This window comes from Macrobrachium nipponense, chromosome 24, assembly GCF_015104395.2.
Source record: "Macrobrachium nipponense isolate FS-2020 chromosome 24, ASM1510439v2, whole genome shotgun sequence".
NCBI lineage: Eukaryota > Metazoa > Arthropoda > Malacostraca > Decapoda > Palaemonidae > Macrobrachium > Macrobrachium nipponense.
In genome coordinates this window covers 63964452-63987770 of record NC_061091.1, presented here as the reverse complement: position 1 = coordinate 63987770, position 23319 = coordinate 63964452, and the positions used below count along the sequence as shown (strand labels likewise).

The 23319-nt window shown below is 40.0% G+C and overlaps 1 protein-coding gene across 1 annotated transcript in view; it reads right to left on the bottom strand.

Moving 5' to 3' along the window:
* The window catches only part of LOC135205686 (uncharacterized), a gene marked incomplete in the record, with an annotated part of 452407 nt that overhangs the window by 6688 nt on the left and 422400 nt on the right, over nucleotides 1–23319 (bottom strand). The window contains 1 exon segment of the mRNA XM_064236602.1: nucleotides 10033–10234. Within this exon segment, the coding sequence (XP_064092672.1) occupies nucleotides 10033–10234 (202 nt within the window).

The following is a 23319-nucleotide window of genomic DNA, read 5'->3' as shown; positions in this document are numbered from 1 at the left end:
GCAAGTTACAAATAACAATAAGAGATGAACTGAAAAATTAAAGATTGAGATGAAATAGGATATCAAGAGTGTACTCTGTGATTATGTGTGATAATCACATTAGAGTCAACTTAAACATAAAGAGCTAAGTGGTGAAGTTACCACTGATGAAATGCCATGCACTCACACACACACACACACACACACACACACACACACACACACACACACACACACACACACACACACACACACACCTAAACAGAGCTCTGTGTTTTTTTTGAGGTGAAATGAAAAATCTTTAACTGCAATACAACAAAAGATTCATTACTTTCTTAGTGGCATTCTGAAAATGGATTTGCTTTGGATACACCATCATTGAGAAATGCCCTATGTACCAAAAATGTTCATGTAGGGCACATTTTACAAACACGCAGTTATCATTTAAAGTCAAAATGAGAAATCAGTGATCACAGTAAAACAGAAAATTGCAGATAACTTTCTAAATGCTTTTGAAAATAACATACTTTCAGAGCCCAGTCTAAAGCAAAATATAAATGATAAAGGAGAGATTAATTTTATGCATGTATACAAGCATCATTAGTCTCTAGAAACCTATAGTATAAAACATAATAGGAAATTGGCTGAACATACAGAACAAAGCAATGGGAACCTATAAAACACTGAAGTTATACCTCAGTGAAGAAAAATGTAAAAAAAAATATTTACTTGGTGGAAAGTACAAAAAAAAAAAAAAAAAAAAAACAGTAAATACGATTACGCTATAAAATATTGTATCACTTTAAGAAATATATCGTTTGGATCGTTTTTCTTTTTTATTTTCCATACAGTAATCAGTATGTGAAAATGTTCATATAATATGAAAATTGGGATCTATTATCACAAGTAAAAAATAAAACAGCATGGAAAAACCTTGTTTTACGCAGGTTTTCAAGTATTTTGTCCAAATCATTACGAAATATTTCATTATGTTTAGATAGGAGCAGGCCTACCAACCATGTCAACCAATTATCATCTGTATAAGGATTAATATCTAATGCCAATAATACGTGAGTGAGTGAGTGGAGTTTGGCTTATCTAATGTTATCAGGTTATGATGTGTTCAAATATCTTTCTGTTAAAAGAAATAACCTTATTTCAAGTTAGCATATGAAATATAATAACAAAAATATTATATAACTTATAACTTCCTTAAATTAATATACATAAATACATTTCACTTGACTGAAGGGTGGTGAAATGCATTTGATATGTGTGGTTCCGTTGGCACGCCTGAAACACTGAATTTTGAGGAGACTGGTATTGATGCACGATAACTTATAAATCTTACATATGCTCATTTTTTTTAATATCATAAAAAACATCAAATTGACAGAATATTTTTTTATATATTTGACGGGCAATTCATACATACCAGAGAAGGAAACTGGAAATATTGTTTTTAATATAAAAATGAATGGTTTATTCCTTGTCACATAGGCCTAGAATGATCGAAACTGGTAGCGACATCTGTGTGAACGGATTTATCAGTGCTTTGGGAGTTACTTACACTAAATTACATTATACAGCATTTAATGAATTCTTATTCGTTGATATTTTATTACAAAATGAAATTTTTTATATTATATTTCAACCTCTTGCTCACTATCATGTACCACCCATTATGAATATTAATATATGGTAATACATTTTGTTTTTCCGTTTTACCTCTTTATGGAGTGTATACACATTTTTCTCTTAACCCTCTTACGCCAAAGCCCTAAAAATCAAAACCTCTCCTGTATGCCGACGCCGGTTTGAAGTGAGCGCGGAAGCGGAAAAAATAATTTTTTCAAAAAATCACAGCGCGCTTAGTTTTGAAGATTAAGAGTTCATTTTTGGCTCCTTTTTTGTCATTGCCTGAAGTTTAGTATGCAATCATCAGATATTAAAAATAATATCAATATCATATGTAAATAATGTGATATATGGTAGCGAAAAAAAAAATTCATAGATAATTGTATTCAAATCACGCTGTACAAAAAACGGACAAAGCTAACGAGTTACTTTTTTTTTTCGTAGTATTGTACACTAAATTGCAATCATTTTTATATATAATACATAGTAAAACAATAAAAGCAACACCGGAAAAATATTATCACAAAATGATGTACGAATTCGTAACGCACGGACATAAAAAAATTTTATTTTCAAAAATTCACCGTAATTCTAAATATTGTTCTAGAGACTTCCAATTTCTTTCAAAATTAAGACAACTGATTGAATATTACGATACTGTAATAGTTTTAGATTAGAATTGCAGATTTCGACCATTTCGGACGAGGTAAATTTGACCGAATGTTGAAATGTTTATATATATTTTTTTTTATATGCACATATTTCGGAGATGGAAAAAGCTATAACCTTCAATTATTTTTTATTGTATTCTTCATGAATTTGCGCACATTTTGATATATGAAACTCTATAAAACGGCTAATATGAAAAGGAGCAAATATTAGGATAATGCGATGTACGTATTTCGGAGACTTGCGGCCGCGAATCGGCACGCAGAGTGAAGGTAAATATATTTTTCAAAAATTCACCATAAATCACAATATTGTTCCAGAGACTTCAAATTTTTTCAAAATGAAGAAAAAAGACGGAATATTACTAGGCCGTAAGAGTTTTAGCTTACAATTGAGTTTTTCAACTATTTCGGTAGAGTCAAATTTGACCGAACGTGGTTTTTTTTCTATTTATCGTGATTTATACGCAAATATTTTGAAAAAAGAGAAACACTACAACCTTCAATCATTTTTAGTTGTATTCTACATGAAATTTCGCACATTTTCATATATAAAACTTTATGTAACAGCTAATTTTAAATGGTGCAAACATTTCGACAATCGCACAAAAAAATTCTGATTTTTTCGGAAGAGTTACCGCGCGGACGTAAGGAAAATGTTTTTTTTTTTTCATAAATTCACCATAAATCGAAATATTGTGCTAGAGACTTCCAAGTTGTTGCAAAATGAAGGTAAATGATTGAATATTACTAGAATATAAGAGTTTTAGCTTACAATTGCGTTTTTCGACCATTTCGGTAGAGTCAAAGTTGACCGAAAGTTGAAATTTTTGCACTTATCGTTATTTATATGAAAATATTTCGAAACTGATAAAAGCTACAACCATGGGTTGTTTATTGTTGTATTGTGCATGAAATTGCGCACATTTCCATATATAAAACTTTATGTAACGGCAAATTTAAAAGGGTGCAAACATTAGGACAATCGCACGAAAAAATTTATCGGAAGAGTTATCTCACGAACGTAAGGAAAAAGTTTTTTCATAAATTCACCATAAATCGAAATATTGTGCTAGAGACGTCCAATTTGTTGCAAAATGAAGGCAAATTATTGAATATTACTATAATATAAGAATATTAGCTTACAATTGCGTTTTTCGACCATTTCGGTAGAGTCAAAGTTGACCGAAGGTTGAAATTTTTGCACTTATCGTTATTTATATGAAAATATTTGAAAACTGATAAACGCTACAATCATGAGTATTTTTTTGTTGTATTTTACATGAAATTGCGCACATTTTCATATATAATACTTCATGTAAAAGATAATTTAAAATGGTGCAAAAATTATGTCAAAGTGACGAAATAATTTTTGAGATGTGTCACTGATACTTTTTAGTGCGATAAGAAAGAAATTCGCGCTTGCGCGCCTGCGTAGCGATTGTAAACAAAACAACGCCTTGATCCGTGAACTCCCAGCATCCCCCAAGGCGCATGATTCAAAAGTTTTCGGCTGGTAGGCCTATAAGTATTTTTCCGCGAATTTTTAAAAAAACTTTTTTAAGCCGACGTATGATACGTCCAATCGGCATACGGGAGACATTTTGACTCGACGTTTAATACGTCCAATCGGCGTAAGAGGGTTAAAGAGCGACTTATTCAGTCATCAGCCATAGGGTTTCAGAATCAGGCCATTCAATACTGAAATGATAAATTTTAAATTGGGCATAATGGCTGTAAAAGAACACATCATTGGTTATAAAATTCGAATACCACACTAATACTTATAAACAAAATCATACTGCATATTATAAGATTCTCTGCTTTTCACAGACCAGGCAAGGACCATTAGGCCTAGCCAATCATTTATCTAACATTTTTTTATATTTTGATTATGATAAACAAAATATGAAAAATAGTTTTGTTTTTAATGCAATATACGCAAAACATAGCCTACAATTTTGAGAGCTAAAATAAAACCTTTTCAGACCAAAAAAAGGGTTAGGCCAAGTTACAAGAAAAAAACTAATACCACAATTATTAAAAAAGAAACACATGAAAGAATGATAGTAGTTTTAATTTCCTTTAAACTATGTTGGAATTATCTTTGTGAAAGGCTTTACTTGTTTATTTAGTTGAGTATGCCATTTAATTTGCTGTTTCAATGTTTTCTTTCCAAGTGTGAAAAATGTAATGGAAAACATAACCTCATAATGTGTGGTATTAAGTTGGGTTCAAATAAGGATAATGACTCCATAAAGGTTGCTGTAGAGAACAGGTCTGAAATTGTAAATAAAGGTAATGAGCAAGGTTCCCCTGTTAATTTTGCTGGAGCTGCTCTTCATAACGTTGCTTCTACAAATGTAACTTGTGCTATTTTATAAACTGCAAAGGTTCGTGTTGTGGGATCTAATGGCATACCTATTGAAGCAAGAGCTTTGTTTGACAGTGGGTCTGACCATACTTATGTTAGTAGTAATATTGTATAGAAATGTAAACCTGAGTGGATTACTAGTCAGCCCCTTGCATATTCAGTATTTGGAGGTGACAAGTCAAGTAAGAGTAGCCTAAGTAACATTTATAAATTGAAGGTACTTGATCGTAATAATTTATCACATTTGTTGACAGCTGTTGAGATTCTTAAGATATGTCAGCCCTTGATTAGACCAGTTATTCCAAATAATATGTTAAATGCCTTTTCTCATGTACAACTTGCTGATGATTATCAGAATAATTCACATGTGAATATTGATATATTGATAGGTTTGGATGCATACTGGCAGTTCATAAAGTCTGATGATGTAATTCAATTTGATGGAATTGTAGCTCAGAACTCTGTATTTGGTTGGGTACTGTCTGGTGCCTGGCATGCTAATCCTTTTTATCCCTGTACGTCATCTCAAATGTTGTGTATTTCTAAGGTGTCTGATTATGATGTAAGTAAATTTTGGGATCTGGAATCTGTAAGGATTAGTCCTAAGGGGTCCAATAATCAATTAGAGTCAAATTTCACATTGCAGGAATTTTCTGAGAAAATTCAATTTGTTGATATGAAGTAGCCCTACCTTGGAAAAGTGAAACAGCTAAGAGTGATCTAATAGATAATAAACAACTTGCTTTAAAGAGACTAAATAAATTACACTGTAAATTAGATAAGGATGTTAAGCTGAAAACTGAGTATTACAAGGTTTTTGATGAGTATGAAAAGGAGGGTATAATTGAGGAAATTCCTAGCAATGAGATTAGTAGTGCTTTCCCTATTTTTTATATGCCTCACAGACATGTTGTAAGAGAAGCTAGTACAAGTACAAAGGTACGACCTGTTTTTGATGCTTCCGCTGCTAGTTACAATGGAGTATCTTTGAATGATTGTCTCCAAACTGGCCCCTCTCTTAACCCGGACTTAGTAAAAATACTGATTCGATTTAGGAGATGGCCTATAGCCTTATCAGGTGATATCAACAAGGCATTTTTACAAGTGAGTATGAGACAAGAAGATAGAGATGTACATAATTTCTTACTGAAGTGTGAAAATGGTATTAGAATTATGAGATTTCGGCGCGATCCATTTGATAACACTACTAGCCCCTTTTTATTAAAATGCTAACATTCGAATCAATCTTGAAAACAGTGCTTAAAATGACTGATGGTAATACAAGAGTTAAGGAAAATATGTATGTAGATAATTGGTTGAGTGGTGCTGACAGCTTTAATGAAGCTTATGCCAAGTTCAGTGAGGCTCGTAAGGTTTTATCTCTGGCAGGTATGCCTTTGACCAAATGGGTCTCTAATAGCAAATTAGTGACTTCTAGATTTAATGATAGAATTAATCTTGTTAAGGAAGATGAAGCTACAGGTGTGTTAGGATTGCATTGGTATAACAACTCTGATAAATTTTCCTTTCATGGAATTGAACTAAGCTCCAAGGTAGAGCTGGAGTTGACCAAACGATTAGTTTTGAGTCTTATTGCTAAATTATTTGATCCTCTGGGTCTTTTAAGTCCCTTTGTAATGTATGGTAAAATACTCTTTCAGGATATTTGGAGATTGGGTCTTCTTTGGGATGATTTGTTACCTCTGGAACTGCAGGTTAAGTTTCAGAAGTGGGTCGAGAGTGCTAAATTTCTGAAATCTTGGAATGTTAATAGGTGCCATTTTCCTGATACTTCATGGGCAGGTCTTTGTAAAATTGAATTACATACCTTTGGAGATGCTTCCACAAAGGGGTATGGTGCTTGTGTATATATACAAACCTGCTCCCAGGATGGTTCTTATAAGGTGTCATTGGTGGCATCCAGATCTAGAGTAGCACCTATCAAGACAGTAACTCTTCCTAGACTGGAATTAATGGGGAGTTTATTATGTTCAAGGTTAGTGTTTTTTGTAAAGAATGCTCATATGTTGGACTGATTCTCAGATAGCATTTGCTTGGATTCAAGGAGACCCTTGTAAATGGAAACCCTTTGTAGCTAACAGAGTTACTGAAATCCAAAGTATAACTCCACCTAGCTGTTGGCATCATTGTTCAGGAATTGACAACCCTTCTGATTTGATATCCAGGGGGATATTAGGTGATCAGCTTTCGGGTAACAGTTTATGGGTAAATGGTCCCTCCTGGCTATCTGAACCTTTGTATTTTTGTTTTCTACTATGGAAGAACCTAATTGTAAAAACTATATGACTTGTGTTGCTCTCAGTTTAGACACATTTTTGTTTGAATTTCATAGATGGAGTCACTTTAGTAAAGCTCAGCATGTAATGGCTTGGGTTTTGAGATTTGTACATAACTGTAAAATGCATGTAATTAAATATTTGGGAACTTCAGGCCCATTGACTTCAAATGAATTAGATAAGGCCAAAACTAAAATGATTTATTGTGTACAGAGAGGTGTCTATCCATCGGAAGTTAATGCTTTATTGAGAAAAAAACCTATTCCAAAGGGGTCAAGTTTGTGTAAATTGGATCCTTTTCTAGATGAGCAAGGTTTATTGAGAATTAAGGGTAGGCTTGAGCATGCAGATTTAACCTATGAAAGTAAACACCCAGTAACAATACCCAAATGTCACTTGGCTAAACTACTTGTCAGCTTTCAGCATATATTTCTTAAACATGCAGGTGTTTCTTCTATTATGTCTTCCTTAAGAAGTAGTTTTTGGATAATAGGAATTACGTAGAGTATTAGCAAAGTCTGTCATCAAGAAATGTGTTAGATGTCAAAGACATGATTCAAGAGCTTGCAGTCAACCTGTAGCTCCTTTATCAGAATTAAGGGCGAAGGCTGCACCAAGTTTTATATTTTGTTTTTCACGTGTGCAGTAGTCCGCGCCATACATGTAGAGCTTACTGACTCAATGAGTGTCTTTGACTGTATGCTTGCAATTCGCAGATTTATTGCTTGTAGGGGGATTCCTACAGTGCTTTATTCCAATAATGCTAAGACCTTTGTTGCATGTGTCAGTGAATTCCAAAAGGTTTATGGACACCTATCTCCCCACTGGAGATTTATAGTTCCAAGGTCTCCTTGGTGGGGAGGTTGGTAGGAACGTTTAATAAGATCAGTAAAGTCTGCTGTTCGAAAAACTTTAGGTGGTAATTATATTTCCAGGTGTGAATTAGAAACGACCTTACATGAAGTTGAGGCATGTGTAAATTCCAGGCCTTTGACTTTTGTTAGTGATGAACCTGATGCCCCTGTCCCTTTATCTCCCTCTCACTTTCTTATTGGGAGAAGTACAGGTTTTCAAACTCCGGTGAACACCGACCCTTCTTGTATTTCAGCTAAGGATTTAAGTGATAGAGAAATCTTAAGAAGGCAGATCTTAAATAAGTTTTGGACTGTATGGAGCAATGATTATATCAGGAATTTGCCTTGTGTTGTTAAGGGTTTCACTCCAAATTGAGACCTGAAAAAGGGCGATTTAGTGTTAGTGAAGGAAGATAATTTGCCCAGACTGCATTGGCCCTTGGGTGTGATAGTTGATGTATTTCCAGGCAAAGATGGACTTATTAGAAGTGTAAATGTAAAAAACTTCCAAAGGGGTAATTACCAGGCCTATACAAAGATTACATTATCTGGAAATTTCAAGTTCTGACTCTGAAGCTATAACAGAAACCATAAATGAATCCATGTCTGAATCCCCTCTTGAGAAATCTAAGTCTGTATTCCCTCTTGAGTACTCTGTTGAGAATCGCACCCGATCGGGACGGATAACTAAGGTCCCTAAGAAACTAGATTTGTGATCAGATAGGTTTGTATCTAGATTCACATGTTTATTCAAGATTTGTAAGTCCATTTTGCTATGAATAATATTTATCATAATTTATTGTTTATTTTTGTCCCTTAGCAAACACCAGTTTGAGTTACTGCTACAGAATCTATTGAAATTACTGTGAAATTTTAACTTCCTATTTGAGACAAATTCCAGTGTAACTTACTGTATGTTATTGGACTGTACCTTGTTCATTATTATGTTTTCTTTGTTTGATAGAAGTTATGACTCCTATGGCGGGGAGAATATTGGAATTAACTTTGTGAAAGGCTTTACTTGTTTATTTAGTTGAGTATGCCATTTAATTTGCAGTTTCAATGTTTTCTTTAATGTCATTTGAATTATGAATTTTATTAAATAATCTAAGTTTATTGAAATACTGCATTATTATTAATTGTATTGTATTGCTTTAATTTGAGTGATTTGCCTTTGTAATTGTTGAGTAAGAAATTTGAGAATAAGTGATTGTTACTGTTTTGTGATCCTGTAAGATTTTCCAATGACTTCTTGTCATCGTTTGTTGTAAGAATTTAAAGAGAATACAGTTGTAAACAACGGCATAAGCACCCGGCTTTCCTTTCTCAATCCTTCTTGGATGTTTGTTAGTATTATATTAAGAACAAACTATGTTATTTAGCTCGCCTGCCATAATATACATTAGCAAGCGACTTGGTGTTTTGTTTTAGAGTTAGCCTGTCGTGTGCAGGAAATGGATCTTGCTCTAGGAAAACCTGTAACCAATTAACAGAAGTTTAGTCTGTCACCATAGAACATCATGCACGGGCACGGCTAGGCGAATAGTTGCCAGATACCACTTGCTGAATACTTCCATACATATATACCTATTGCCAGAAACATTTAGGCAACTGGCGCAATATTTTGTAACGTAACTGTACATTAGTTACCTGTATATGGGAAATTCTAGTAGCATACCTAGTAATATTCCGAGCATGTCACAATTGCACTCATAAGAACAACACCAACAACTCACTGTAGCTTCACTTTCTGTAACAAGCTGGCAGCAAGAAATGATACGAAATCCTACAGAGAAAGGCAGCGTATCCACACACAAAAAGGGTACAGGGTAAGACTGAGAAGCATTGATCTGAATCCTAAGTAATAAGAAGTTTGCTTAGGACGAGTGAGGAAACATCCTTTCCAGAATTTCTTGCTCCATGTACCATAGGTAGGTCCCACTCAGTAAAGGGCCATTTTATAATGAATGGGTTTGTGATAAAGATGAGAATGGAAAAGTGAGACAGGGATTCCCTTACTGAGGGACAACTTGCTTATTGGCAAACTTGCTCAATTAATATTTGCCTGATAATTCAACATGTTTCATAAGCTAGATTTCCACTGAAACATGAATAAAAAAATGATAGGCTGGTTTATCAAGAGCTGCAACAGACCATAATAAATCTTATTTAATTTCTGTAAACTTAAAATGTTATAACAAACTATAATGAGCTTTACTTACCTTTTGTGTAACTCATAACCAAAACTATCTCTTGAGACCCTCCGAGCACTTCTCTCCTTTCTTTTATTATGTGAGGACTTATATTCTCTGGTGGACTTTTCTGAGGAATGCAAGACCTCTTCCTTCAAACCTTCTTTAACAGCAGAATTTTCTGAGAAATGTGAGAACTCTTCCCTCCAACCTCCTTTAACAGTGGACTTTTCTGAGGAACATGAAAACTCTTCAATTAAACCTTTCTTAGCAGACTTAGATTTATAAGAACATATCTGGGCATCTGTAAATGAAATATTAAAATATAAACTTGTTTAAATAAACTTTTATTTTGAAGACATAAAACATTGCCTTACTAGCCATTGTACATTTCCAATGACTACACATTTTTATCACAAACTCATTTTCTGGGCTCAGCCTGTGTCGCTCAGTGAAATAGGTTCCTTTTATACTATTTCTAGGTATAACTATTGCTATTTATACCAGAGAAAAAGAGAAACATTAGTGCCAAGGTAAATGGCTCGCTCACCTTGTAATAAAAGGTGTCGGTATATATAAAGAGTGAGTGAATACCACTACCAGAGGTACCCTGCCATTTAGCTTCTTCCTCCGCCAAAACCCCATCAACAGAGGAGCCACACTATAGCCCCGCTACTCTCTACTACTACAGTGAGCGCCTCTGACTGTGGCGGGATCACAAAAACAAGTAACCTCCCCACATAAACTTAACCTGTCTGGCTATCAAACCCACCCTCAATCACACTTTCCACTTAACACTAAAAAACACAGCAGGACAATTGCCCCAATACCTACATACCGAACAAAAAACACAAACAGGTACTCACCGCTGGCTTCTGATACCTAGGACTAGGCTGTGCTGTCGTCCACTGGATATAGGCTATAGGGTAGCCAACACACAACCACCGCCGACAACCAAACACAAATCAACCACCCGGAACCCACAACCCCACAAAAACTCAATAACCCAACGACTAAATGCAGATGAACACCAACCGCCTGAAACACGACAACCACACGACTTACAGCAGTACAACAACCCGCCAAAACCAACCCTGCCCCAACCACCACTAACAGACACCGAAAATGCACCACCAACCTTCTTAACCTCACCACAACCAGACAGACACACGCACAACAACTTCACAACCCCAAAATCTATCAAATAACACCCAAACAACGACACACCAAAGGAAAACTGCTGCCAAAACCAACACTGACTTGACCAGACGCCTCACTGTTTACAACTCTCGTAACAGACTTTCATTGACTACCTACAGAGCGCCACAACAGACATGCTTCCGACCGCCATCTAACCACTCCCATTCATTCTTCCACCAATCTCTCTCTCTCTCTCTCTCTCTCACACAACCTTTGTAGATGTTGTCAAATATAAACTAAAATTACTCCTCCATATGACGACATTCCTTTTGATAGCGTCACCGCCATTACACGCGTCTTGCTTGTGCTCTGTGTTTTTGCGCTGACTTTGGATTTATCTTCACTTTTGCGATGGATCAAGCTTCTGCATCTAAGTTAAGTACTGCTGTTATGGTTTTTTTATCTCATTATACGGATCTTACCCATTTTATTATGTTTAGGAGGAGATTAGGTAGCGTGAGCTTCATGGTTCCAGCGCCGACCTCTCTCTCCCTGACCGCATGGCGGCTCCCTTACTCTTTGGTCTCCCATACCATCAGAGTTACCTTAGCAGTACTTATTATTATTCCATAACTGTTTTATTGTGTTTTTCATGCAGTCAGCTTGAATTTATTCAGTCTAGCCTTTCATGGGGTCCCCCTACTCCGACCGCATGTTTCGGATCGTAGCCTGGCCTAGTCAGATCCCGATTCGTTAGGAGTCTCTCCCTTAGGTTAGTACCTAGTCCCTTCGTTTTATGTCCTGGCTCCTAGTCTCCTGCCCCCTTATTTGGTACAGCATACAGACTAGCCGCCTTAGGGTTAGGCTAACACACACGAGTCGCCAGACTTGCCATTAGCCTACCCCTCCTGGACATCCTTATCTTACGCTGTTTTAGTATCTCTCCCTCCGTGTTAGACTAGCTTATATTTTATTATTTTATATTTATATGTATGTTTCTAAGGTTATTTATTGTTGTATGCTATATGCGACTTCAGAGCCGGTTGGCCCCTTTTGATCATTGGCCTTCCAAACCGCGTGTCTGTTCACCCGGCTGGGAAGGTTTCCAGTTGATCGCGTACGAGCCACCCCGTTGCTGACCTCCTCCCCCTCCTCCCCTCCTCCCTCTCCCCCTCCGCACCATGCTCACCCACCACGGTGGAGTGATGACTCGCTCGCTACACAGCTAGCTATCCGAGTCCGCATGAGAGGGGGAGTTCTCTCGGAAGTAGGTGGGGGTGGATACACTCAGCGCTCGGGCTGGCCATACTCAAGTCACCTTGCTCGGGGCTTGGGGACTTTCCCCCCTCCCTCCCTGCACCGTACTACGGTGAGCCACCAGGCAAGGAAGGTGGGACCACCTCCCCCTGCCCCCCGTATTCCCCACCCACCACCCTAGTACTCACCTTCCTCTCCGCTCCGGCGGTTTCAGCTCCTGCCAACACCGGACCTGACTCGAGAATGTTTAGTCATAGGCCTTGGCCTTAGGGTGTCATCCACCGTACGTGTGTACAGTTGATATCCCATTATATATAGCATAACACACAACCTAGTTTGTTTATGTCTGGTATGTCACTCATGGGTTTTCTGTTCCACTGTCTCGCTTCCGTTCTTGCAGTGGCTTGCGGCATACTCCGGCCCCCGGCGGAGTTGACTCATATCTCTCCCCCTCTTAAATACACGGAGCTATGCATAGCAGTGCAGCAGTTACCTTGACATAGCTACACTGGTCTGGTTCTCCGGAGCCACTCTGGTGCTATAAACCTTGTTATTTTCCATATGACTGCATGCATACATATATATATATATTCCTCTGGTTGGTAGGCTCCTCTCCGGCGCCTACTACAGTTAGACTTATAGCATTAAGTTCTATAACCTCCCTGGAGGTTGTCATGATACTCATGTATCCTTTGACTTACAGGTCATCTGTTGCCAGGAAACCGGCTGTAACGCCGTCTTGCAGGATCCCTGTGGCCATGAAGTCTGCCGCTCCCATGCCGGGTGCGCCGTGCGAGTCGATGACTACTTGGTGTGGCATCATGACAACTGCCACACTTGCTACGCCTTAGTCGAAGCAGCCTCTACTGAGGTAAGTCTCCATTATCAATGGCACTGAGTCCATTCGTTCGCTTATTATACTCACTTACGTGCATATTTTCGAACTGAATTGTTTTGATTCATACAATTCAGTCGTCTTGTCTCTATGGCTAACTCTAACCCTTCTTACAGGTTTTGGAAGCGAAGAGGGTAGCAGCCTTAACCACCTTGAAGGCCTAAGTCGGAGGTTTCGGGAGGAATTCTCCCAAAGGCCGCCCGTACATCTTGGCCCAGGACATGGCGGACCTAGTCTTCCCCGGCGCGAAGAGGGGTTCAGTTGTGGACCCCCAAGTTGCCGCTCCGCTCATCGCCGACATCCAGGCTATGGTCTCGCTCCCGGTGGAAGGGGACCTGACGGAGGACGTTGCAGAGGACGTGGCAGCCCTCAACTTAGACTTAGAGCCCATAACTGTAGATGTCATGGGCGCAGGTAAGGGTGTACTTGAGGCAGGTCCTATAGGAGCTCAAGGGCTTTCCTTGCGTCCTTCTCCTTCTCCTTCTCCTATCCCTTCCACTTCCACTTCTTTCTGGGGTTTCACAGAGAAGCAGAGGTCAGTACGACCAAAAACTTCTTCCGTGATCCCCAAGGTCAAGTCCTCTACGGACTTTAAACATAAGCCGAAGTCGCTGTCAAAGAAGTCAGCTCCCTCTTCTATCCAGAAGTCCCTGGCTCACCATCCCGGGGCGGATAAACCTAAGGTTGTGTCTCCTTCTCGGAAGGAGAAGGCCCAGTCTTCCTCCCTCGACCCCGTAGCTTTCTCCTCCAATATCTTGGAGAGGGTGGGAGACGTCGTCGGGAACCTAGTCAACACTAGGTTTCAGGAGATGTTCTCCCAGCTTTCTAGTTCGGTCGAGGCCTCGGGTCAGTCAATCCAATCCCTGTCGGAGAGGATGGCTGCCCAGGAAAATGCTATGACGGGCATTAGGGACTCGCTGGCGGCAGGCCACTCTCAATCCGGTCAGGTAGCAATACCTGCCGTCATGCCAGATTCGTCTAAGCTCCCGGACTTCAAGCCTAACAACCCATGGAGGATTGCGGCATACGCTCCGTTCATGAATGGTATGCTCTCCATTGAAGGTATTGGGACTCGAAGGTTGGAAGACTTTGAGTGCAATCCCAAGAACCTTCAACCTCCATTCATGGCTACGTCAGGTTAACTGACGCAGCCATGATGCGAGAGGATAAAGTCCCGAAGGAGACTGTCATCCTCCCTCGGGAACAGGCGCAGCAGGCGTGGCTATGGAGTCTGGATGAGTGGGAGTGTGAGAACACTCGCCTCACCGCCTTCAAAAGCCCTTTCACCATTTTTACCACGGTGGAAGGCACTCCGCTCCCACTTACCTATAAGGTAGTGGAAGCTACATACCAGGCAGCTCTTAAGGACGAGCCTATGCCTCAGCTCCGGGAGACGGAGCCGACCTCCCTTCTGATCCCTGGATCAGAAAACTACTTCGAGGGTGCAGCACCCACCTTCACAGTAGGGAAGCTGAAACCCGACTGCGCCACAACGCTTTTCAGCGAGAGGCTTCCAAGGCTGTCTGAATTACTAATTCAGACTGAGTTCGACGCCCGGACCAGGCTCAGCAGGTCTCTCTCATCCTTGACGATGGCGGAGATGACGGCTCTTGTTTACGAACAAGAGCCGTTATTTAAGGTCATGGCAAAGTCGTTACTGCATACAATGCAGTGCGACTTCTATGACTTTGTCATCGCAAGGAGGAACTGCAGAAAGCATGTTCTGGGCGAGGCTACCATCCGCCACGAGCCTAACAGGCTGATCGCTTCTTCCATTTGGGGAACAGACCTCTTCCCTGCTCTGGTAGTGGCAGAGGTGCTGCACGAGGCCTCTAAGGTGAACCAGAGCCTGAAGGTCAGATGGGGTCTAGTAAATAAACGTATCCCAGAATCCTCTGGAACTAACTCCAGGTTGAAAAAGAAGCCTAGGAAGTTCCAGTCCTTCCAGGCTTCACAACAGGCTCTGGTCCAGGCAGTACAGGTACCTCAGGTACCACAGCACTCCGCTTCAAAAGCTCACCCACAACAGCAGTATCTGCTTGTGGCTCAACCACCCCAACAGCTCCAGCCATCAACCTCCTTTGCTGTCTTGCCAGCCTATAACTCGGCTTTTGAGGCCTAGGCCTTTCAGCCCTTTAATAGGTTTGCCAGAGGCAGTCGGGCCAGGGGTGCCTCTCGACATCGAGGATCCAGCAGGGCCACCAGCAGGGGCAGAGGTTTAGAGGTTTCCGGGGAGCACGGGGAGGCCGCCCCTCCGCAAACCAGCAGTGAGAGTCCCAAGGTAGGAGGGAGGCTGTACCTCTTCCGCCAACGGTGGGGGTTCAGCTCTTGGGCTCAAAGCATAGTGACCAAAGGTTTGGGTTGGAGTTGGACAGAAGGTCCTCCTCCACCCAACAATTTCTACCAAAAACCAACAGCGGAATTGATAGAGTATACCCAAGATCTTCTCAAAGGAGTAGTATCAAGGGTCAAGAACTTAAGATTCAAGGACGCTTGTTCAGCGTGCCAAAGAAAAAGAACTCAGGAAAGCGAAGAATCATCCTGGACTTGTCACCTAAACTAGTTCATTCCTTGCGACAAGTTCAGAATGCTGACCGTTTCGCAGGTACGGACCTTACTTCCCCGTGGGGCCGTCACAACCTCTATAGATCTTACAGATGCCTATTATCATGTTCCAATAGCCAGACACTTCCGCCCATTCCTAGGCTTCAAGCTAGGAAACAAAGCTTATTCTTTCAAGGTAATGCCTTTCGGGCTCAACATCGCCCCCAGAATATTTACGAAACTGGCGGAAGCAGTTGTTCAAGAGTTGAGGTCTCAAGGAATAATGCTAGTAGCGTATCTAGACGATTGGCTCATATGGGCAAAGTCCCCCAAAGAATGCCAAAAGGCAACGGTCAAAGTAATCAAGTTTCTGGAACATCTGGGATTCCAAATAAACAAAACCAAGTCCAGACTAACACCGGAATCTCAGTTCCAGTGGTTAGGCCTGCAATGGGACTTGGACTTACATACTCTGTCAATCCTGCCATTGAAAAGGAAAGAAATAGCCAAGGCTACAAGGCAATTTCTCAAACAACGACAAACTTCCCGGAGGAACCAAGAAAGATTCTTAGGCTCACTCCAATTTGCCTCGGTCACGGACATTCTTCTGAAAGCCAGACTGAAGGACATAAACAGGGTCTGGCGTTCAAAAGCAAACCGTAGGTCCCGGGACAAGCTAGCTTCTATCCCGGTGATCTTGAGGAAACGTCTCCACCCATGGACACAAGTGAAGAACCTATCAAGGGCAGTACCCCTTCAATTCCCCCCTCCGTCTCTAGTGATCCACACGGACGCGTCCCTAAGCGGGTGGGGAGGGTACTCACAGTACAAAAAGGTCCAGGGAACCTGGTCCTTACCATTCCACCAGCCACATATCAATGTACTGGAAGCCATGGCAGTGTTTCTTACTCTGAAGAGGCTCCGGTCACACAAGAAATTGTGTGTCAAACTGGTCCTAGACAGTGCAGTGGTAGTCCACTGCATAAACAGGGGCGGATCCAAATCAAGTCACCTGAATCATGTCCTGATAGCCATTTTTTCTCTGGCGGACAAGAACAATTGGCACTTGTCAGCCACCCACTTAGCAGGGGTAAGGAACGTGGTAGCAGACGCTCTGTCACGCTCTGCCCCTATAGAATCAGAGTGGACCCTGGACAATGAGTCATTCAAATGGATCTGTCAGAAAATCCAGGGGCTTCAGGTGGATCTCTTTGCCATGGAGTCAAATCACAGGCTCCCTTGCTATGTGGCACCCAACCTGGGCCCTCTGGCTTATGCCACGGACGCTATGGCAATAGATTGGAATGCATGGAAGAAGATCTACCTGTTTCCTCCGGTGAATCTCCTTCTGAAAACTGAACAAACTAAGATTGTTCAAGGGCCGGTGGCTCTAGTAACTCCCAATTGGCCCAAGAGCAATTGGTTCCCACTACTTCTAGAGTTGGGACTCCGGCCCCTACAGATTCCCAATCCCAAACTGACCCAGTTAGTGCAAACAAGGACTGTGTCCGCTTCCTCAAGGATTCAGAAAGCCCTAACTTTATGGATTTCATGAAGTTTGCAGCTCGCAGGAACGCTAACTTCGATCCCCAAAATATTGCATTTCTGGAATCAGATAAAAGGGAATCTATCTCACGTCAATATGACTCGGCCGTTAAGAAACTAGCTATGTTTCTTAGAAGCTCTAATACACGAATAATGACCACAAATTTGGCCATTTCCTTCTTCAGATCATTGTTTGAGAAAGGTCTTGCAGCAAGCACAATTACCACTACCAAATCAGCTCTTAAAAAGATCTTCCAGTTTGGTTTTGGTATAGATCTAACAGATTCTTACTTTTCCTCTATACCAAAAGCTTGTGCTAGACTCAGACGCACAGAGAGACCTAAGTCAGTTTCTTGGTTCTTGAATGACGTTCTTAAGTTGGCCTCAGAAATAAATAATGAATCATGTGATTAGATAACCCTCCTGAGAAAAACTTTATTTTTATTTTATTAAGTTTAGCATCAGGAGCAAGAATTTCAGAACTGTCGGCTCTTTCGAGAGAACCAGGCCACATTGAATTCCTCCCATCAGAAGTACCTCTCTCTCCAGATCCGTCAATTTTTGGCCAAAAATGAGGATCCACAAGAAAGATGGACCCCATGGAAAATCTTACCACTCCCCAAGGCCAAGTCCCTATGTCCGGTTAACTCCTTAAGTGCTTACTTGGGTAGAACAACCTTAAAGTCTTCAGGTCCCTTATTCATCAGGGAGAAGGGTGGTACGATTTCCTTAAAAGGCATCAGACAACAAATTTTGTACTTCATTAAACAAGCCAACCCGGAATCCTTCCCACGGGCTCATGATGTCAGGGCAGTTGCCACATCTATCAATTATTTTCAAAATATGAATTTTGACGATCTTAAGAAATATACAGGCTGGAAATCTTCGACAGTCTTTAAGTGCCACTACTTAAAGTCCTTAGAGGCCCTTAAATTCTCAGCAGTGGCAGCTGGAAACACAGTTTCCCCTGACACTGCTTAATATTCTTATTTACCTTTCACTGTAGCCTTCCCTTCTGCCTGCCTCACTGCACCCTTGCTTAGCTAGTTCGCCTCTAGTTTACATATTGCCTTGCATGTATTTGTTTTTACATTGTTACTTGCACTAGGGCTCAGTTCCCTCGCTTATTTGTACGTTTATCAACTTAATTATCTCTGTTTCTTACATGTTTTACTTTTAAGTACCTTAAAGTTTTTTGGGCTAGTACCTTTAAGTCTTTAAGCTAAGTAATTTTAAGTTGGTAAAATATACTTTACCTTTCACTTGTACCATTTTGTACTTTTAAGTTGTACCATTTTAAGTTACTAATAACGTAATTAGGTAGTGTTTGTTTTAATGCTAATTTTAAGTTATTTTGTATTTTTTCTTCCAAGCTTTGGGTTTTGGGCTTTTTAATTCTCTCGGCAATATTTCACGGACCGCGACCACAGGAGAGCCCAGAAAAGGGATTTGAATTTTGATGAAGGAGGGAAAAATTCTATTTCTGGGCCGAGGGCCTGTGTGTCCCAGTTAAATCCCACCCCCGGTATCTGTATTCCTCACCCTGCTTAACCCAAGCTTGGGTGCTATCTTCAGGAATGACGTCAGAGGTGCTCACTGTAGTAGTAGAGGGTAGCGGGGCTATAGTGCGGCTCCTCTGTTGATGGGGTTTTGGCGGAGGAAGAAGCTAAATGGCAGGGTACCTCTGGTAGTGGTATTCACTCGCTCATTATATATACCGACACCTTTTATTACAAGGTGAGCGAGCCATTTACCTTGGCACTAACGTTTCTCTTTTTCTCTGGTATGAATAGCAATATTTATACCTAGAAATAGTATCAAAGGAACCTATTTCACTGGGCAACACAGGCCCCTCGCCCAGAAATAGATTTTTCCTTCATCAAAATCCCTTAATTATGCTTGAACCAAATTTTGTAATCTACCAAATTATTAATTCTATTATTTATCATACAAAAGCAAAGTGGTAGCCAATAAGTAGCTCTGCATGTGCAATTAGATCCTTGCTTTCCTGGCAGTTAACTGACTCACTTTGCATGTACCTAAGGAAAAATCTCTTGAACTATAGAGAAATCATTCCCCAAACTTTGTCAACCTGTTCACTTAGGACTACCTTCATTTAATTATTGATTCTTCTAAGCAATAATCCTTTATTAACATCGTTCTTTTTCCTTTTAACATGAAGAAATGTAGGCAAAATCCTTAGTCTTTTAAGTTTAGTTCATCTATACTGCCTTGAGGTTTTGTTGCCTTTTCTGATGAAGCATGTTCCATACTTCACTACTGAATGGTTTCCACTTCTAACTATAAATTTCCTTTGTCTGGCCAAGCTGTAGACTCACAGGAGCCCTAAAATGGATCCTACAGACCAATCAGTCAATCCTGGGATCACAGTAGCACGTACTTTCCGCCGAAGGAGTGCTTAAGCTCAATTATAAGAAAGTTTTGTTGTGAAAAAAAAAACTAACTTTTCAAAAACAAGATAATTTCTTTCATAAAAACTCATTAATTACAATCCAACCTCAAACTTCTTAACCCTTCTGATTCCACAAAGCTAACTGGCCACATTCTAGAAAGCGAGATGTTAACTTCGGGATTTCAGAGATCTGGTTACTTATGTACAGAGCTACCTCTTTTCTACTGTTTGTTAAAAAAATGATTGATGTGTGCACCTGGGATTTTTTGGACCACAAAATTGTGCTATATTATCAAAAAAATAATTTTGTTTCTAAAATATTTTATATTTCCATGATTAACTTGTTTAAACATTTCTAAGGATTAATATTTATCAGTTTTGATATAGAACTGTGCCATTTTTTACTTCTTTTACGGTATCCAATACTAACTTGTGTATTTCAGTAATTCTTTTAGTGCTTTATTTCTTCTAATTATATTATTCCCACATAATAAATTCCTAATATTCAGTGTAAGTCTCCACTACAGTAAGGATGAAAGTTTGCTCATTCATTTTAAACAAAGCTTCAAATTAATTATTACAATGCTGGTTATCATTAAAAATTAACATTAACCAGAAACAAATTAGCAAAAGGATCACAAAGACATTGCTGAATATTAAAAGTAATCCTCTACTTATTTCAAGTGCAAAATATTAGGAGAATAAGTATGTATTGCTACTTCATATTTTGTCCCAATATAATAATGTATATTCAAAAGATTAACTATAGACTGTATTATTCTACATAACATCTTACTGGAATAATGAACAATAGCTGAAACAAACCGATTCAATTGAAACAATTCTTTACATTGCAGGGGGATAAAAGGGATTTTGACGAAGGAAAAATCTATTTCTGGGTGATTGGCTCGTGTCGCCCTATGAAAGGATCCTTAATATCATTCTTTCTAGGTAAAATTAATCTAAAATTACCAGAGAAAAACAAAATTAAGAAAATGTCAGTAAAACTGACTCGCTCACTCTTAAAAAGAAGTGTCGGTATGGTAATAGGGGCGAGTGGGAATCACTACCACGAGACATTCACCAATTAGAACTTCCAATCAGAATCCCCTTAAGAGAGAGCTGATACCAACGGGCGATGCAGCCGCTACTACTACTACTAGAGGACGCCACGGACAGCAGCGCCCCTAGCGGACATCCTTAATCTAAAAACATCTTGTCTTGCATGGGGGGGGGGAAAACATATAGGGTGGGTTTCATAGGGCGGACACGAGCCAATCACCCAGAAATAGATTTTTCCTTCGTCAAAATCCCTTTTCTGGGCTCAGCTCGTGTCGGCCTATGAAAGAGTACCAGAGAACAGACAAGATGGGGAAAAAAGGAACAAATGAAAAGCAGTTGTAAAATGATGGATATAATATAGTAAATCAATTACAGCATACAAACTAAGTACTTAAACTAACTTATAGTAAACAGTAAAATAACAGAACGTTAGTAATCTAAAGTACTTAAAAACAGTAAATCACAGTAATTACAATGATGCAGTGTAATATAAACAAAAGGGATTTACTTGAAAATATTTACAAAATATAACACACATTGTGTCCTACCTAGCATAAAAATAAGGGTAGGTACACTGAAGTACACCATCAGTACAAGTGTGGATGTCCCTAGCAAAAAAAATAAGGGACAATCCACTATATGATTCAGCGGCTAAGGCTAGGATATCCGAGTAGCATGGCGATAGGGTGAGGCATGTTGGATGATGTAGGTAGAAAGGAGACCTGGATCTATACTACGACTACTATACAGTATCAGGGGAAACAATGTTTCCCGCTGCTACTGCTGAAAAATTTTAAAGATTCCAAGGACTTTAGATAATGACGTTTAAAGACTGTCGGGGATTTCCATCCAGTATACTTTTTAAAGATCCTCAAAGTTCATATGTTGAAAGTAATTAATTGAGGTGGCTACTCCCCTGATATCATGTGCTTTTGGGAATGAATCAGGGATTGGCTTGTTTAATGAAGTAAAGGATTTGTTGCCTAATACCTTTTACTGAGCAAAAGTACCACCTTTTTCTCTCATGAAGAGAGCACCTGAGGATCTTGATGAAGTACGAGATAGAAAGGCTCTAAGAGTTGATACTGGGCAGAGAGAAGATCCTGGGGAAGTGGGATAAACTTTCCAAGGGGCCCACCTTGCAAGAGGATCCTCATTTTTGGACTAAAAAGCTATGATCCGGAGCAAGTAGAACTTCTCCTGATGGGAGGAATTCCACATGACCCGCATCCCTGGATAGAGCCGACAGTTCTGAAATTCTAGCTCCTGAAGCTAGGCTTAATAAGAATAATGTCTTTCTCAAGAGCATTATGAATGTACAAGACGAGTTGTCAGTATCTGAAGCTAGTTTGAGGACATCATTTAAAGAACCATGAAACTGCAGTAGGCCTTTGAGAAGGTCTAAGTCTAGCACAGGCTTTAGGGATAGACGTGAAATAAGATTCAGTCAGATCTATCTGAAAAAACCTACTTGAAAGATCTTCTTCAAAGCGATTTATGAGTGGTAATAGTGCTAGCTGCTAAACCTTTTCAAACAAGGATCTGAAAAAGGATATAGCTAGATTAACTGTCATGGTTGTAGTGTTCGATTCTTTCAAGAAAAGATGCTAATTTTTTTAACAGCTGAGTCATATTGTCTAATGGTTGACTCTCTCTTATCTGATTCTAGGAAGAGAATATTCTGTGGATCAATATTAGCATCTTTATTAGCCGCAAACTTCATGAAGTCCATAAAGTTAGGGTCTGGAGAATTCCTGAGGAAGCGAACACAGTCCTCATTTGTACTGATTGTGATAGCTTGGGATTGGGGATCCGTTGAGGTCGGAGGCCCAATTCCAGAAGAAGAGGATACCAGTTGCTCTTGGGCCAGTCCGGTGCAATCAGAGCTACTATCCCTTTGAAAGACCTTAGTTTGCTTTAGGACTTTCAAGAGAAGATTCACTGGAGGAAAAAACATAAATTTTCCTCCACTGATTCCAATTCCAACGACAGGGCGTCCGTGGCAATAAGCCAGAGGGTCCAGGTTGGGGGCCACATAGCAAGGGAGCTTGTGGTTGCGCTTGTGAGGCGAAGAGATCTACTTGGAGACCTGGGACTCTCAGGCTTATCCACTGGAAGACCGTCGTCTAGAGACCATTCTGATTCCAGAGGAACTGACCGGGACAGAGCGTCTGCTATCACATTTCTTACCCCTGCCAGGTGAGTGGCAGACAGATGCCATTTGTGTTTGTTTGCTAGGGCAAAGATGGCTATCATGGACATGATTCACATGCTTGGATTTGGACCCTCCCCTGTTGATGCAATGAACTACCACTGCACTGTCCAAACTAGCCTTAGATGAGACTTCTTCGGGGAAGCAGTCTCTTCAAGGTAAGAATACTGCCATTGCTTCCAGAACGTTTATGTGAAGCTGGCGAAATTGAAATGACCAAGTCCCTGAACCTGTTTGAACTGAGAGTAT